We start from the raw sequence: 17,808 nt of genomic DNA, 5'->3' as shown, positions 1-17,808 counted from the left end.
CATAACCTATGTAACAATAGGGAAACAGGCCTAGACCTCCCTCTTCTTCCAAGTGAAAGCCAGTTTCAGTGTGGCAGGAAAAACGCCGATCCGCCCAACAAACTCCGTCCAGTGATGCAAACGCTCCTTTTCTTCAAGCAAAGGACACACACACCACCTTTCCACACTGATCAGCATTGCACATTTTAATTCTTCCACTCTGTCTTCATGATTTAAACATACTTTGCATGCCCATAATTTGAGATGGGGACACACAGGCTGTTCTCCATATTAGTAAGATTAAATCCCATTCAAGCTATCAGTGTCACATAAATCAAGGACAAGCCTTGGCACAGCCTGGGATTTGTAGGCATCTACACCCCCAGTTCCTTCACTTCTTGTTAGCGTTTAGTAAGACTGTGGAAAAAGACACGATGCAGATACAGCTTTACTCTTCAAGACCACAGCCTGGCTGCTCAGCAGCCTCTCCAACAAGCAGATCCTTTTTCTCATATCTGCTCTCATTAGGATACTTAAATAAAGTAGTACTTTGAAGTCCACTTCACAACTGGGTGGCACATGTCCATCTCCGTCTCTTTCCCAGACAGATTGCAGGTCAAAACCGCAGCACATGGTGCCATTACTAATCTTCATTTCCCAGCACTCCATCACGACGCGGTGCACTCACACTTTTTCTGAAGGTCAGGTTTCGGTGCCTGGCACTGAAATCCATTTAGGGAAAAAAAAAACCAGCAACAGCGAACAACTTCCCTGCAGCTAAGAACAAAATGCTATAGCAGAACTTATCCTGACACTTACAGCTACATTTGTCACATTACATTTAAAGTTTCATCCATCTATTCAGCAACACTGGGCAAAGCCTTTTTAACTGAGTTAATTCATACTTTGAGCTTTTTAAGAATACTTAAAAAAATAATGTAACTCTAGATTAAAGCACTCAAAAGCAGTGGGACAAGCAGCTACTAGAAAACAGCTTGTGAACACAGCATGTTGCTATATTTGAAAATGATACAATTTCAGAGCCAGTCAGTACGTAGAAGTATTTCAAGGCTACTTAATACCTGCCACCTTCAATAAGCTTTTTCTGAACTCTATCACTAGGTCTTCAAGAAGGTAACACAACATGCTCCTGAAAAAGGCATCAGACCCACAGTACGTCAAGCAAAGATCAATTCAGATACAATAGATTATAGGAGTGATGATAGACAAAGCCTGTTTACTTACCTTTTTAAAAATACAAATATACAATTTATGTATTGAAAGGTACTTTTTCAAGTACTTTCATAAAGTAGATGTGACAAGTTGCACATTTGTCTGAGGATGTGCCTTTTTGAAGGCTGAAATAATTGATAGCTTCTTTGACAGAAATGAAGTTAACACATCAGTCACCATCACCAGTATCTGCACAGTATCCATTTGATCATTTACAAAAATGACCAGAGGGCTGGAACACGTCTCCCATGAGGACAGGCTGAGAGAGCCTGGGGTTGTTCAGCCTGGAGAAGAGAAGGGTCCGAAAAGACCTTATTGCGGCCTTTGAGTGCTTAAAGGGGTCACATAAGAAATATGGGGACAGGTTTTTAACTATGGCCAGCAGCGACAGGACAAGGGGTAATGGTTTCAATTAAAACAGCATAGATTCAGACTAAAGACAAGGAAGAAATTTTTTAAATTGAGGGTGATGAAACCCTGTCCCAGGTTGCCCAGAGCGGTGGTGGATGAAGCATCCCTGGAGACATCCCAGGCCAGGCTGGACGGGGCTCTGAGCAACCTGAGCTGGTGAAGCTGTCCCTGCCCATGGCAGGGCTGGCACTGGATGAGCTGGGAAGGTCCCTTTTAACCCAAACTATTCTGTGATTTTTATCTTGAGCTTTTTTTTTTTTTTTTTTTTTTAAATTTTGAGCCTGAAACTCAGCACTACAACAGTTTCCTTCTAGCAACTGGTTTATACAGTATAACATGCTTCTAGTTAATACAACACAGACATTCTACGCCATTAGTTTTCTTAGCAGACACCTGTATTTTACGGAATTCATCTTCTCTGTCCATCGCTTTCCTTCTAACAAATACATCCATCGCTGTCCTTCTACCAAATACACAAACGACAAGAGCAGGAACTCCTCGGCAGCATCTCCATGAAGACATTTAACTAGTTTGCCCCACCCCATCATAAGCATCACAAGCCAGCTCCAGCCGCTCTGACACCATCTGATGTTCTTAACACCTTGTCCCTGCCGCACTCACCACCTTCCCTTAATTGCTTAGTTATGGACAATTCTTCCTGTGAAACAACCATGTATCATTCCACCACTTGAGCTGAATCTCTCTAAACCCTTCCTTCGCACGGCAGCCCATGACTCACCTCCAGTGGAGAACTAAATGGAGTTTATTATGCAGTCTTTTATTCCTCTATTACTCTATAAATAGGCTAAGAACACCTGTTTACTGTGTCTGCATTTAAGCTCTGCCATCTTCTTCACCTTATTCTATCACATGAAAGTCTGCTCCTTGGCCACATGATGATGTACGTGAGCGGTGCTAGGCTAATTTCTGCAAAAAGAAGACATTTTTGAGGGCAGTAACTGCACTTCAACACAGCCATGTTACATAGGAGTATTTTAGAAGAGACTGAAGTTCAGTTCTTCTCTACATGATCCCAACTTGAATCAAAATGTAGCAGGATAAGTTGAAGGAGTGAAAAAAATGTCCAAATACAAATCAAAAGATGAGAAGATTACGATCACATCTGTGCTTTTTATACGGAGGTTTTCCAAACAGCACAGACACTTGTAACACTGCCCAGGGAATCAGCACAGGACAGGCAAGGTGACTGCAGAGGCTTGAGCAATGAACTCCACTGCTCACAAGTCTGGGCTGGAATCTAAGTGTTCACTTTGAAGCAGCCATTTGGCCTAATTGTTAGATTTTGAAGAGAATGAGAAACACTTAAAGTAGCTCCCTTTCACTCTTATTTACAATTCCCTCTTGTGACTTGGTAAGAGGGAGATTTCAACACACTTCACACTGTAATATTTGCATTTTTGCTGTAGAAGCCCTATTCCCAAAGTGGTACCAACCTCATTTTTATTGACAATGCCTCTGCCAAAAAAAGAGGCAAATAATTCATTACCAAACTGTTTCATTGCAGAAGAAATGGAAGACAAGCTCAAATCCAGTTATACTAGACTCAGGCCTCAGTGAAGAAAATAAAGCTGTTAAGACAATAATAAGCAGAAGAGTTAAACACTTCCAGACAAGAACACATGTATTAACTAGCTCATGACCTCATTTACAACCAGTTGATTCAGCCAGATGGAAACCTCTCACTGTGCAATGCTCATTGTCACCGTCAGCAGGAGCTCAGAGTTTGCCTTTCAGCAATCTCCCCATTTGTGTGCCACCACCAAGGTGTCCCCCGGCTCCTCTCACCCCATGTTACCTCTTTGCCAACTCGGGTGTCCAAGTTTTATTGACGTGCTGCATACAACAGAGGCTTCTGGAGCATGATCAAAGTTGCAAGCCATCCTCTTTATGAAACATTTTAGTGCTCACTTGCATGATTATAGATCCCTTGTGCCCACTTCAACATTATACCCAAAGTTTGCTGCAGGTTTAGTCTAAAAATGGGAACCCTGCACAGGAAAGAGCTCACATTTCTTAATAAAACCACAACATCTCTTGGAGTGCCAGAAAGTAATAGCATAATTGCTTGGATTCTACTAGGAAATTAAGTCGGAGGGCAGTAACAACTTCCCACTCACCCACATCCTATGAGGGTGAAGGGCTCGTCTTACAATGACTTGAGAAGCACCTTGCTGGGAAGCAGCAGGTCATGAGCCACAGAATCCCATCAAAACTCCTCAAAACTCCTACTGAGCTGCTCATTTCATTTCAGCCCAACACCTGACTGTCCTCATTTCCATTTATTCAGACAGCTATCTGGCCACAACATGTGCCAATAACACAAGACAGACAATGGAAAGACAGTATTTGATATGGTAGAAGCATTAATATTAGAACAATTGGCACCTTTCTTTTCAGTGTGTCCGATTCTCAGGATAACCAGTCATCAGTCTAGTTACACAATTTACATGGAGATTTAATAAACTGTCTGTGTCTAAAGCATCAATTTCAAGAGTGGATGATTTTTAGAGACATTCTAGCACTCACAGTACTTAAAGGCAAGATGCAGAAGCTACCAGGAAGGCTCTGTGGGCTCTCCACCGGAGGCCAGCTCAAGCACAGAAGGAACCCGAACAGGCACTTAAAGTTCCATAAAAGGAGAGACAAAAAGCCCTTGTACATCCTCACTACGTAGATATTAGGCATCTTTTGAAGGGTATCTCTCAACCAAATGCTGCCTGTCTCACCACTGTCTCACTCAATACCTGTGCAAGGCAGTGTAAGCTGAGATATATTAATAAGATATATTGTATTTACGGGGAATGATGTTTTTGCATGGCAATGCCAAGGCACATTTCTTCTTCACGCTCCCGCTCAGCCAGAGCTGCCCAAACAAACGTTATTCACCCCAAGAAGTTTTGTGCTTGGAGCTAATGTGGCAAATATTTTGCCCTTTGCAAAATGTTGACAGATTAGTTCTAAACTGAGAAAGCACACATCCAAACATACTTGCACTCAAGGAAATGAGTATTTACCCAGTCATGGCACAGTGCAACTATAAACAGAGATCAGAAATCTTGCTATCAACATCTGCACATCGCAGTGAAAATAATGCCAAGAAAAGAATTTACTCATTACTGAGGGGCTGCCATCAGTTTCAACAGCTGTTTCTTGAATTTTTAAATGCAGAACAGGTTGGGCACTCTAAGTATAAATAATCCAAGAAGCAAGTTCCTTCAGAGATTTGCAGTGTTGTCTGAACAAATAATATGGACTTCTGACTCTGGATCCATCATATGATTCAGAGGCAGTTTCTCTAATACAGCACACCTAACAATGAGAATTCTGGCACAAATTACAACCACAGAAAACTTGAAGAGGACTAGAAAAGAACACAAAGTGGAACTGTAAAAATATAAACAGTCACAATGTACTCTAAATTATGAACACAAATTGCCATGTTGTCATTGGACTGTTACTCAGAGTTCAATGAACCTCAAAATTTTAAGTGTCTCCTTTCAAGCAAGCTGCTATTGGCTTGTTTTTTTAAATAAAAAGTGATTCAGGTTGCCAAAGAGAGATACCAGCTTTATACAGAAAAGTCACCAGAAAATACCCATATGCTGAAAAAGCTGCTTAGTAGCAGCTTACACCAAGGAAGCAGATAGGAATCGGCAGCCTCTAGAGTTGGCAAGAGAAAAAAGGGTATGCTATGTTTTGAGCATGGCATGCTCTCTGCCCTCTTCCGTGTCTACCAACTGCAGCATACACTGCATTTTATCCAAGAAAAGAATATGAAAACAGAGCAAGTAATTTTTTTGTTAAGAAATAAAGACCAAGTCCATGTCACAAAATTGAAGTTGGTTAAAAATAGCTACCGCTTAAAATAGTAACACTCAGAAAATAGTTCTACTACCCATTTACCTAAATGCTGCTGGCAGGAGGGAGACAGAAGACATGGGACAGCAAACCCAGAGATGCTGACTCTGAGCAGCATCTCATCTTTGTATGCATTAATTGCATTCACACATGTAGTCATACATCCTCTTCTCACAATTTTGGGAAATTTGTTTCTGGAATGAACTGACTGCTGCTTCTCACACTGACACTTCACATGGCACTTCTTATTGTGTTTGTATCAGAGTACTAAATCTTTCCTCTTCAGAGAAAGGGCACCACAAAAAAGCAAACCAAAAAAAGATCTTCTCATTAACACACAAAAGCTTAAAGAAGGCAGACCAAAGTAGAGAGCAGTCGGCAAACACGATGGCAGTAAATTCAGAAGTTCATAAACACAACTCTTTTGCAATCTGTTTACATTCAATAATTCTAACCACAAATTTATCTCTGCTGTTTGCACAGCTTTGTGCATATTTAGTTACATTTCACGCAGTTGAACTTGCGGTTGAGTTGTTATCAGGACGGAATATTTTCCTTCCCTCAAGCAGATAAGGGCTGTTTCATGAAAAGATATGAAAGGCGAAAGTTCTATCAAAGGACAAATTGCATCCTAGAGGCTTTTATTACATTCCCAGTACGGCTAACTGGAACACAAATCATACTAACATACATCACCTGATCAAAAACAACTGGCTTTTCAAACTTTAAGTCAAATTGATGGAAGAAAAAGAGTGTATTTAAACAGAAACGTACTCCTAGTAACCCCCAGTTCTGAGGAAATTTCCAACTTTGCATTCTTAGTTCTGGGAAAATGTTCACTATATCAAGATAGGTAGAGTTCATTGATTTTTATGGCTCTCTAATCAAACCATTCCTTGAGTACTTGTCCAAGACAGAAGCACCCAATTTCCTAAGCTGCTAGAAGCACTTCCATGGTACGGTATCTTACACTGCCCATATAAGAAACTCAGTGATTGTTCGATATTGCGAAGCTGCCACAGCATTTGCTGATACTGTGTTTCCTAAACGCAAATATGAACAGTGGATTTTTTTTTCCTAAATAAAAGAGATCAGCACATTGAAGCATATCCGTGGTAAGCTGTTATTTAAATCACACACTGGCAGTTAATTTCCCCCAACATATCTTCAAAGAAGCTTAATTTCACAAACTAGTGGAAAAAGTACTTTGTTTTCCTTACAAATCAAATTCACATATTTTGAGACACTATTTTAATTAAGGTTATACTGTAAACTGATGCAATTAAATCCATTTAAAATCTTGTGCGGGCATGCAAATTAATTTAGCCCATACTCACACTGGCACAGCTTAAAAAAAACAACCAAGGAATTGAAACAAATCAACTTTTAGAAGTACTAGCAAAGTTTTGTCACTGAAAACTGTCTGAACATCTTTTAAAACACTAAATGTTTTGATGATTTAGAAGCCCTTCTTGATCAGCAATTACCAGTTGGAGCAGTAATAGTGCAGACACTCAATATTGTTAAAGCAAGAAGTAAAACAACTGCTGAGTGACTGTGCAGCAGCACAAAATCATCACTTGTATGAGGAGCACAAGTCAGAATCCACTGGTTTAGTACTAAAATTGCATCCAGGTGAGAAATACTTTGGTAACAATACCTACCCTCTCTGTAGAACTTTTTATTGGTGTTATCTCAAAGCACTTAAACAAGGGCAAAGTTATCAAATGGCTGTAAAGAGGGGCTGTGTCACAGCTGGAAATTTCCCACTGACATCTGGATAGCCTATTGCACAACTGTTAGTTCTGTATTAGAAACTGTTCTGATAACTCATTCCTAAAAGCTACTTGTGTGCATACAAGTGCATGAGCAATCCCGCTGCAGTTACATGTCACCACAGCCCTGTGTCAGTCACATTCACCAGCAACAAATGAGTACTCTCTCCCACAAACAGACGAAAAGGGCATAGAACTGTAACACCAGTTTTTTGCACTAAAAGTACATTGCACGAGTATAGTGGAGCTGTAACAAAGAAAGTCACATGTGTTTTTAATGACAGTAAATAATTTGCAGACAATAGACATTTAATCGATTAAAAAAGTCAGGTCACATGCCAGCACTTCTGCAGTCAGGATTAAAAACCTGAATATGCTACTTCAGAAAACCAGTAACTACTTAACTGAAAGGCAGTGTTTCCTTTAGCTGACTGCAGTACATCTTTATCTTCCAAAGCCGTTTACAAGGAAGAATACACTGCAGAGTGGGAAAATATATGCTAGCCATTTCTCTCCAAATTAGGCAGTCCTCCTGCAGATCATCAGTGGCTCTCAGTCTCAACAGCCTGGATCCAATCCCTAATGAACCTCATGTGCAGTCATAGATGAATCACATACCCACCTGGAGAACAGGTCCCAGAAGATCAACCCTTTCATCTCCTAAAAGCAGACATATAGCATTCCAGAGCTAGACTTGCAGGCCAAGGTTCAAACCTCAGCTCCATGAGCTGTGTTAGGAATTTTGTCCATTTGCCTGTAACACAAGGACTTGTTACCTGCTCTAATCCACTCACGGCATACCTGTGGTTCATAAGGTTGTACACTGAAGAGCCATAGCCATGCAGCAGTTAAAGGCAACTGGTGCTGTCGTCACAATCCAAACTAAGCGACAGTTTCCCTACTATCTTCTTTAATACCAATGATATAAATTGCATTACTTCTTGTCTGCATGGCATTTGACAGCAGCTTTTTCACCAGTCAGACACAGGCCAAAGTCACTGTGCTATTCTCTCAGGGTGTCAATCACGTTTCCAGACACCAGATTTATGCTACATATCACGGCTACATACCAAAGTTCAGTAGAAGACTGCACAGGATTTCTCTGTTGCTAACATAAATAGTCCCTCAAGCAGAACTGTAATGAATATATTATTGTGCCATTCGTTGTAATCAATATATCATCATGCTATTACCAAATGCTTCAAATTCTTGTAGTAAACAAAACTGTATTTACTACCGTAGTGTTTTCTCTTGAATACATGCACACTTACCCACATAATGCATATTGAGGGCCAAGTACTTGTACTGAAAGAGAGGGTTGTTGTGCAGGCTACTTCTCTGGATTTGCTGGAAGAATGAGCTGACATCCCATCTGTACAAGACATCCAACAGCATGATGCTTGGGACCCTTAGGGCCACATTCAATACTGCCTCCAACTTCTCCTTTGCAGCCATTCTCTTCCCTTTCTGTGAACTGGCAGCAGACTGTAAATAGCACAAGACAGAGAAGAGTAATCAGATCAATCTCACTGTACAAACAGCTATTAGGCTTTGTGACCATATGAATGGGGCTTCCTGGGTGGCCACAAACGATTGAATGAATCAACCGAGTTAAATTCGGATCTATGCAGGACAGCTTCTATTTTTGCTCTATAAAAGGCAATTTGCTAGCAATATTTCCACAGTGATACAGTAACATGGGAAAGGGAGGAGCAGATTAATGACATCAAAATGGTCAAAGAGTGTGCACCCGATAAACCTTTATTCTTATTTGCACTAATTTAGCAGCCAAGACCCCAGCCAAAATACCCCAATGACATAATAAGCTTTGGAAAGCAAACAAAATTCAGACACTACCTTCACTTAACTATGTCTCTCAAATGAAATGACCACCAACTAAAATAGTTCTTAAAACATTTCAGATCCACTTTGCCAATGCAAATTGAAATAAATGATTTTCCAATACCTAAGCTTTTAAAAAACAATGTATGGCATTTGGTAATCTCTATGAATTTATACATTTGTGGAATTTGAGGGATGCGGGTTTTGAAGACTAGGACCAATAATGCAACTATTCTATTCATTTTAATGTAATTTACCACGAGGAATCATACAAACAAAAGACCGTATCCTCACTCTGGAGTACTAGAAGGTAATTTAATATTGGTGCTTGTGATCAGAGAAGATGGGTAATGTAAGACAATGAAGGGCGCTTTTTCTTCTTTTAAACAGGAAGAAAATTCTGGTCTACAACAGCATCTCAAAAGAGATCTAGTCATGAACAGGACCATTTTAAATAGCAAAAGGATCAGTTTCCACATCCTGTCAGAGCACGGCCTTCAGCTCAGACTCACAGGTGTTCCCAAATGAAATGTGCTGGTTTTACCACACGCCACTTGCCCACCCTGAACAGCATTCATCCCAGGTTATTTGGAAGCCACCAATTATATACACTGTACTAGAGAAGTGCAGTATCCAAGGCTAAGGTGGGGATGATCCAGCAAGTTTTTATCCACAGACAGCAGTTCAAAGTAAAACAAATCACCTGTAGCACAATCCATCTCCCAATGAGGTCAAGTTTAAGAAAAGGCTCCAAATCCCAATTATTAGGGGAACAATTTGAAAGAACTGACTCCTGACCAAAGAAACAGAAAAATCTGCACTTCAAAATGCACTTTTCAAATAAAGTTGTAGAGGACTTTATTCATATTGTCCTTGTGCAAAATTTAGAAATTTCTGTGGTTGTTCAAGCTTTATTCTTTTATGCCAACATGGAAGTACGGCATGAAATGAAACTATGCTCACATACAAAAACATCTTCCTTCTTGTATGGACACACACACACACACAAAAAAAAGCCTCCTGTGAAGTTTTGTGTTGCCATAGCCAAGATCCCACCATTAACAGTTCATGTGCTCACCTAAAGCCACACTGACACTTGTTGAGACATGATGACATAAAATTAATCCAGCTCAAGAAGTCGGGAGACATCGAAACAGAGATTTGGCTCAGTAAACCCCAGGTTACAGGGCTGCTGCTTGTTGCTGCCGAGCCCACAGTCTAACTCTGCAAGTTCCATCAAGGCAGGCAGAGCGGCTCTTACAGCAGCTCTGCAAACCCCAAAGACACCACGTCCTTCCCCCCCCGCCACTTCGGGCATCCCACGCAGCACCAGCGTTGCACAATGTTTCCTGAAATGAATTAAAAGGTCAGCCAGAAGACTACAATTATTTAGAATGAACAACCAAAACCATTGCCCAAGCAGTTACTACAGAATACCAGCGTTCAACAGTTAGGGTGAATAGAAGATGGAGTTTAAATGTGTGGTATTGTACAAATAAAAGTTGGGAGCTACACAGAGTTTTTGCCAAGCTGCATACTGATATACAAGGCTATGCTCAGAACAGTTTACAGGCACACAGCTCAAATAATTTACATCAAAACACTTAAAATGTCCTGGAATTTTCAAAACTCTTTGGTTTTGCCGAGTTTGCAAAATTAATTAGAACTCTGAAATGAAGCTGCCTCCTGTTTGTTTGGCAGGTTACTTCTGCAAGTAGAGCAGGGCTTGGGGGTGGGCGAGAACTGACTTACAGGTTTTCACTCTGTCATAAAAATACCCACGTAAAGTCACAACAAACACCTGATTTCAAACTACATTCTCGCAACTGTGAAACCTTTTCCAGTCAACAACCAATCACGTAGGACAAGAAGAAAATTTTGACTTGAGCTTTCAGTTTCCTTAATTACTCCAAATGCAGAATTCTGTGGACTTCTCCTTATTATGAAAGTTAACTAAGGTTCGGCACATTAAAACTGAGCTGAAAAATTTTGCCTTCCAACTTCATACATGCACATTTGAGAATGCAAGAGAACTGAAAAGTACAAAATTTATATTATCTAAGTAAACAATCTACATTTCAAACCCTGTTAAAACAAACTTTGAAAATCACATTATGTGGCCATGGATGGGAGATGAGAAGCAGCCACTGCAACTCCGCAGCATATTCTGTCACTGACTGACAAAGCATCCAACACTAATAAGAAACCCTTTAAAATTAACTCCACCATAAATGTGGATGTGTTAAATAAAGCTTCATTTGTATTTGCTGCCAAGTTCTAACAGAATATAATGCAGGGAAGCAACAAAGTCCATTGCTGTAAGCTCATTAAATCGTCAAGAGCTCTCACAATGCATTATTTTGATTGGTGCGAAAAACAAACAAAAACAAAAACCCACCACAACATTAAACCTCTAAAACCTTTAGATAAATGATGATGACAAGAGTTGCTGGATGCTCAGACATGAGGAAAAAATAGGTCACTGTTGTACATAGTCAAAAACTGGACTTAAGAACAGGACCAGTTTGTGACACAATGTTTTTTCCCCACGATCTCAAACATCTCCCTTTTCCAAATCAGGACAAGAAAAAGAACAGTCTTAGGAAGAACTTCAGACTTCACATGCTAAGTGAGTGCAACCACAGCTGTGCTACTGGACCAAAAACAGCTTTCAAAAATTTTCCATAACCGAAACATTTTTGTTCTCTAACAACACAGTACTTCCCAAAATTCCATCCCACACCTGACATACTCATTTTTTATCAAAAGCATATGCCTGGTTAGCTTTAAAGAAAACAGCAGAATTAGCAAAATACAATTTAAAAATAAAACAAAATTAGAAATACTATCACAAGTCTGCCCCAGCTCTTTCCATTAGCAGAACAGATCAGCAATTAGCTCAAAAAAAACCCTCTCTCCAAGATAGGACATATTTTCCCTTTAACAGAAGTTTCTTTCTGAGGTTTTGCCATTGCATAAAATTTTAGCATTTCAGCTGAAGCTGTGAATTATGCCACTTAAACCAGTGTCACTGTTCTTTATGTACCAACTTAAATATAAATATATCACATCACAGGCAGAAAATACTGGTAGAGCAGTTCAAGAGGCCACACAAAACCTGCATCCATTTACCCAAGCAGGTGCAAAATTATATTAATGGAGTAGAGCTTGCACATTTACAAAAGCATTAATTATAAAGTTACTTAAGAATTACAGAAATACACTGGAATACTTGCAAATTTCAGAGTTACTCTAATATCACTGCCACCAAAAATCACCATAGAAAGATACAGTAACTCCAGTCAGGATGAGAACTTCAAAACCAGACCTGATCCTGCCATGTTCAGCCCAACATCTGTGAACAAGGTGCTCAGTTTCCTGCATGATTATGACCTAAATCACTTGAAAAGATTGACTAGAAACCAAGAAACAATTTCAACTTCTGTTCCTCACATTTATGAAATTCTCATTACTTTGGATACATTCATTAACAAGCAGGCTTTGATCTGTGTCTAGTTTCCACTTCAAATTATTTTTCAATGATACATTCTGAAATTAAAAATATCACCAGGAAAAGCTTTTGTTTTCCTATAAGGTAAATTTTGCTAGATCAATCTCGAAGAGGGAAAAAAAATACAACTCCTATCAGTAACTCTAGAAAAATACAATGTCACAGTTCAAAAACTAAAATTAGGTCTAAAATTAGGCTGTGTTGCATTCAGGCAGAACCCAGAACTCCTGCTATATGCCTGTCCTGTTCCAGAGGGCAAAAAGAGAGGAATCTGAAGTACAGAAGAATCTCATCCTTTGGAGTGTTATGTCTTTATATCATCAGTTTGGGAGAGAGAAAACCAAGAGAAGAAAAGGGAAGGAACAGGACAAAAAGGTTTATCAGATACACACTTAGAAAATAATTTCTCTGTGTGAGTCTGTACAAAAAAAACCCCTAGAACTCCAGCGAGTGAGTCAGCGCTCCACCAAACCAGCGCTTGCAGATCTCTTGCTCCCAGACAATTTAAATGAGGCCGAGTTCAGTGCTGACTGACGAGGACAGTGCTCACAAATTTCTGCTGAGAAGGCCAGACCCAGAGAACACGCCGCATTCCGATCCCGTCAGCATCCCCAATAATACCCACTTCTTGTAGTTCACTGGAGTAGCCCCATAATTTCAAGTAACAACCATAAAGTATTTAGCCTTCAATTTAAAGGTTGAGAGTTGGTCAGCAAACACCGCTCAGTCTTGCTGTGTAAGAAGTTAACAAGAACAAACAACTTTTTTTTTCCACATTTGGTCTAACAGTATGGGTTGCTATAGAGCTGCTGCGGTGGTGTGACGGAAGAACTGTTATTTCCACCTAGAAAACAAATGAATACCTAAATTGCTACTCACTCAGTTGTGAACTGAGGCACAGCTAATTATTCTAACCAAATATATAACATACTTTGCAAAAAAACAACTTCTACTGTAAAACAAATTAGGTCAACCTCTTATCTGTTCATAGGGACATAAATGAACAGACATTCACATTAAAAGCATATTAAAAATGGACAAAATAAACTAGAGAGTTAACATATAGAAGAAAAAAACCCTATATTTCCAGCTTTCATTAATTCTAGCAAGTTTTATATGAGGGAAAAGAAAATCAAATCAGGAAATGAGAATACATATCAGAGGGCTGTGAAGCTAAAGTTTCCTTTAAAGATTTATTTCTAGAGTACACTGATACACTATGAACAGTTCCAGTAGACTTTCAATTATATAGCAAGTGTATTATTCATAGGCAGCCTGTAAAACATCCTCTGCCTTTTATTTTTCATAATTAGCAGGTAAGACCAGGAAACTGAGCTCAGGGACTAACACATGTTAACGAAGGTGAACAAATCCACCAGGTACACAGCAAAGTCTTCCTGCGGATTCCTGCAGGATCAGCGCTCAGCCCACACACGATCACTTCAAATCCAGCCACACTAAGAGGGGCTGCTTGTCACTGCTTGGCTTTTAGATCACGGATTTGCGGAGTTCAGTTAGTCCCCTAAAGATGGGAAACTACTTCATTGAAATAAAAATGTAAGTATTTATATCTCTAAGTAAAATTTTCAGAAAAAAATCCAGGTCGAATCAACAGACTGAACTGCTCTGAGGTCCTTTTTAACTCTACAGTTCCCTGCCAGTCCAAGGTTGGGTTTATTAACTAGCTATTCAGCATTTTTCTTTGCTGTCACAGCCATGTTTGCAAGCCTACACCTACAAGCCTGCCTGACTACATTTGCATCAGCACATTCTGAGAAAAATCTGGGCAGCAATCCCAAAGCGTCTCTGCAGAGGAGAGAATACCCAGCGGACCCGCACACTGAGCATCGGTGACAGCCCAGGGTGATGCGGTTTGTGACAACCCACCTCAGAGAGCCCATCACGAGGGAATCTGGCGCAGCCATCAGCCTCACCAAGCCCTGCAACCCAAATGTGTTACCAGGATGAAATATATTCCATCCTCCACGGTTGCTCATTTAGTTTTTAGCCATTTCAGATACAGACACCGCCTGTTTAGAGCCCGCAATGCCAGTAACTAGCTACCTGACTGGTTTAGAAGTTGAAATATAAAATAAGACTTTTAAGATCAATAAGTCAATATCGATAACTTCCATTGCTGCTGCTGCCTTAGCTATTTGACTTCAGTAAATAACAAGCATCAGTTTCCAGGCCTGTCACACAGGCAGCTTAGCTTCCCGCAGTACCAGACTTATATGACAGAAATATCAAATGGTGAAAACACTTAGAAAAGTTCCTTTTAAAACATGTTCAAACTCAAGACATGCAACCAAAAAAATCTTGCAGAAAATCTCCACAAGATGAAGCACCCACTTCTGAATGTTGCTTTCAAGTACACAACTAATTACAGAGCAGCAAGGCTTCTCTAAAATGAAAATAAATGTTATAAAAGTAAAGGCAGGGAAACTGGTCCATGGATATCTGAATCATACTGAAGGCACTAGACGAGAACACACACTTACAAAGCAAAACTACAGTGAACTGTTCACTTTATAACCACATCAAACATTGCCAGGTGTATTTAGAGCTAAAAATGGACTCAGAGAGTAAATCGCCACACAAATATAAATATTTCCAGTGGACTGAAATAGAAGCTATCCACCTGTCCCTGTAAAGAGGAGGAAACCAACTTAAGTTCAGCAAACAGATTAGAGACTGTTTTTGAGAGTGGAACACAAAACACTGAGCAGGCTTATACAGTTTTCCAAGACACACCCATCCGTTCACATCTTACTGGCACGATGTGCCTTTCTGCATCTGCACCAGGGACTCCAGCTGCTGCACCGAGCGAGATACTGATCTCCTTCCACCATCTCCAAAGGAAGGAATTCCCCAATATTTCTTCCGATGCACGTCACTCAGTACCTATCACCACCAGAAACAGGTCACTATAACATCAGTAGTTCCTCCTAAGGCTGATAGAAACAAGGTAAATCCTGCGTTTTGGACAAGCAGCAGCTTTAGGTTGCTCTCTAAGATTTTTTTAACAGTGCTTCCACACAATGGTGGCCACAAAGCATTTCTTAATGCTAATGAGTTCAAGACTTAATAAAATTAAATCCTTGCATGACATTATGCCTCAAAACCCAGCAGCTGATTACCATAGTTATTAAAACTAAATACAAACAAAAATATACAGTTTCTCATGCACAGGTATCTTCTTTCTTACTAGAACTGGCAAAAATAAGCCAAGGTTATAGATAAACGTAATTTACAGGGTGCAACAGCTTAACAGCTCTCACCTTAAAAATATTTTTTTCAATATTTAAACCTAACTTCATTAATCTACAAAGTAATCAAAGAAAAGTAACTAAGAACTATTTCCTTCTTCTCCCCTCAAGTTTGATGTCCCTAACACAAACATAACTAAAAGTATTCAAGTGCACAAAACATAATAGAAACTCTTGTATTAAAAGTTGCAGAAGAAAACGAACAAAACAGCAGCTTCAGACTTAAAGTATTTTGAATGAGATCACATATGGCTAACATTTATGCGTCAAACATGTTACAGTTGCTTTTTCATTAGTACGCAAAAGGCATTTTTGCCTATAATATCTATTATTACCCCTCGTTTACTGATACTTACGTGCATTAAACAAAAAAACCCACCACTTCTTCATTTTATTCTCCCAATCACATTATTTATGCACCAGCCCCCTCTCACCCTCAAAAAGGCAGCACAACCAAAAGACAAAAATCCCTCTAAGAGCAACCATCTGTCACAGGTGTACTTGCTACACAGAAATACTCTCAATCACAGAAGAAAATAATGAAAAATCTCATCATTAAGGTTATTTTAAAGGCTACAGAAGGCCTCAAAATAATCGACTAAGATGATATAAGTAGGAAAGATAGAAAATGCCCTATTCTTCATGCTACTGAGGGACCGCTCCTTACATAAGCGCTACCATATGTTGTTGGGCCCGTCTCCAGGAGGGAATAACCGCCCCCCGCGTCCCACCTGGGCCCAGGTCACAGCCCCGTGTCCCACCCCTGAGCCCTGTGGCCTCTGGCCGCCGCGGAAAGGGTCAGGGGACATTGACAGAAGGTGAAGCCGGAGCCCCGAGAGGAAGGGGAGAACCGCAACCCCCGGAGCGGAGCCGGCACCTCGCTCACGGCTGCGGCGCCGAGCGGCTCCTCATCCTCCGGGCCCGAGTCGAGCCCCGCGGCCGGGCTGAGCACACGCACCGGGCGGGCAAACTCTGCCACCCCCTCGGCCCCACTCCACGCACACTCCCCAGCCAGTGACTTATTCCCTGCCCGCCGCCTGCCACGCCGAACTCGCGCGTTCATCCCCGGCGCTGCAGAAAGCCCCTCGCATCCTTCCCAGCGCAGCTCCGCCGCCTTTGAACTCTAGTAACCCCCTGCAAAGCTCGCTGCAAGCCAGCGCTGGCGGAGGGAGGGGAGAGAGGAGGGGATGGGGGAAGGGGAGGGAGGGGAGAAGGGGGGCGCTGCGCACAGGAAAGGTCGGGGAACCCCCGCCACACAAACGCGCACAAGCGGCGGGGAGCGCGGAGCTGCGCCCCGGCTTGTGAACATCCGCGCGCGCATCGGCGGGGGCGGCGCGCGCCCCCCGCACGCGCGCGGGAAGGGTGTGCGAGGGAGGGGAGGGGGGGGCATCGGGCCCCGCGACGCCGTGAGGGGAGAGAGAGAGGCACGCGCGTGTCTGAGGCGGCGGGTGGGGAATCACCTGGGCCGGCGGGGTGGCCGCCGCCTTCTTCTCCTCCTCCTCCTCTTCTTCTTGCTCCGCGGGGTCTCCGCGTCTCACAGCGACGGCGGCGGCTCGGTGCCCGGCGGCGGCAGAGCGGCTCCTCGAGGCACCATGGCCGCGCCGCGCCGCCTCAGGACGCCGACACCCTCCGGATCCGCAGACGGGCGGCCATGGACCCGCTGCCTGCGCGCGCGCGCCGCGCCCGCTCCGCGCATGCGCCCGCTCCTTCCGCAGCACCGCCCCGCGCGCCCGCCTGGGCCCGCCCGCGGCGCCGCGCAGCGCGGGGGGGTCGGCGCGACTGGGGAGCGAAGAGAGCGGGACGCGGTTTTTGGGTGGAAAGCATGGGTTTGGGTGGAAAACGCCGGTTTGGGCGTAGGAATTTGGCTGGGGGACGGAGGGGGTTGCGGGGCTGGTTCCCTGCCTGCCAG

The 17,808-nt window shown here is 42.0% G+C and overlaps 1 protein-coding gene across 4 annotated transcripts in view; it reads right to left on the bottom strand.

Annotated features, from left to right (window-relative positions):
* RNF145 (ring finger protein 145) overlaps window positions 1–17,596 on the bottom strand; it is a 40,400-nt gene extending 22,804 nt beyond the window's left edge. Inside the window, exons 1-2 of one of the 4 annotated variants that reach the window (XM_065029670.1) lie at window positions 17,360–17,596; window positions 8,549–8,762 (exon numbers count right to left, since the gene is read on the bottom strand). In XM_065029670.1, coding sequence (XP_064885742.1) covers window positions 8,549–8,732 — 184 coding nt within the window. In that variant the 5' untranslated portion in view covers window positions 8,733–8,762; window positions 17,360–17,596. Of the gene's footprint in view, window positions 1–8,548; window positions 8,763–15,403; window positions 15,530–16,776; window positions 17,219–17,359 lie in introns of those variants that run through there. The other 3 variants (XM_065029668.1, XM_065029667.1, XM_065029669.1) reach the window with 3 other exon arrangements.
* Between the last annotated feature and the right edge of the window lie 212 nt (window positions 17,597–17,808).

Source organism: Columba livia, chromosome 14 (assembly GCF_036013475.1).
Source record: "Columba livia isolate bColLiv1 breed racing homer chromosome 14, bColLiv1.pat.W.v2, whole genome shotgun sequence".
Lineage (NCBI taxonomy): Eukaryota > Metazoa > Chordata > Aves > Columbiformes > Columbidae > Columba > Columba livia.
This window is presented reverse-complemented; position numbering and strand designations above follow the sequence as displayed.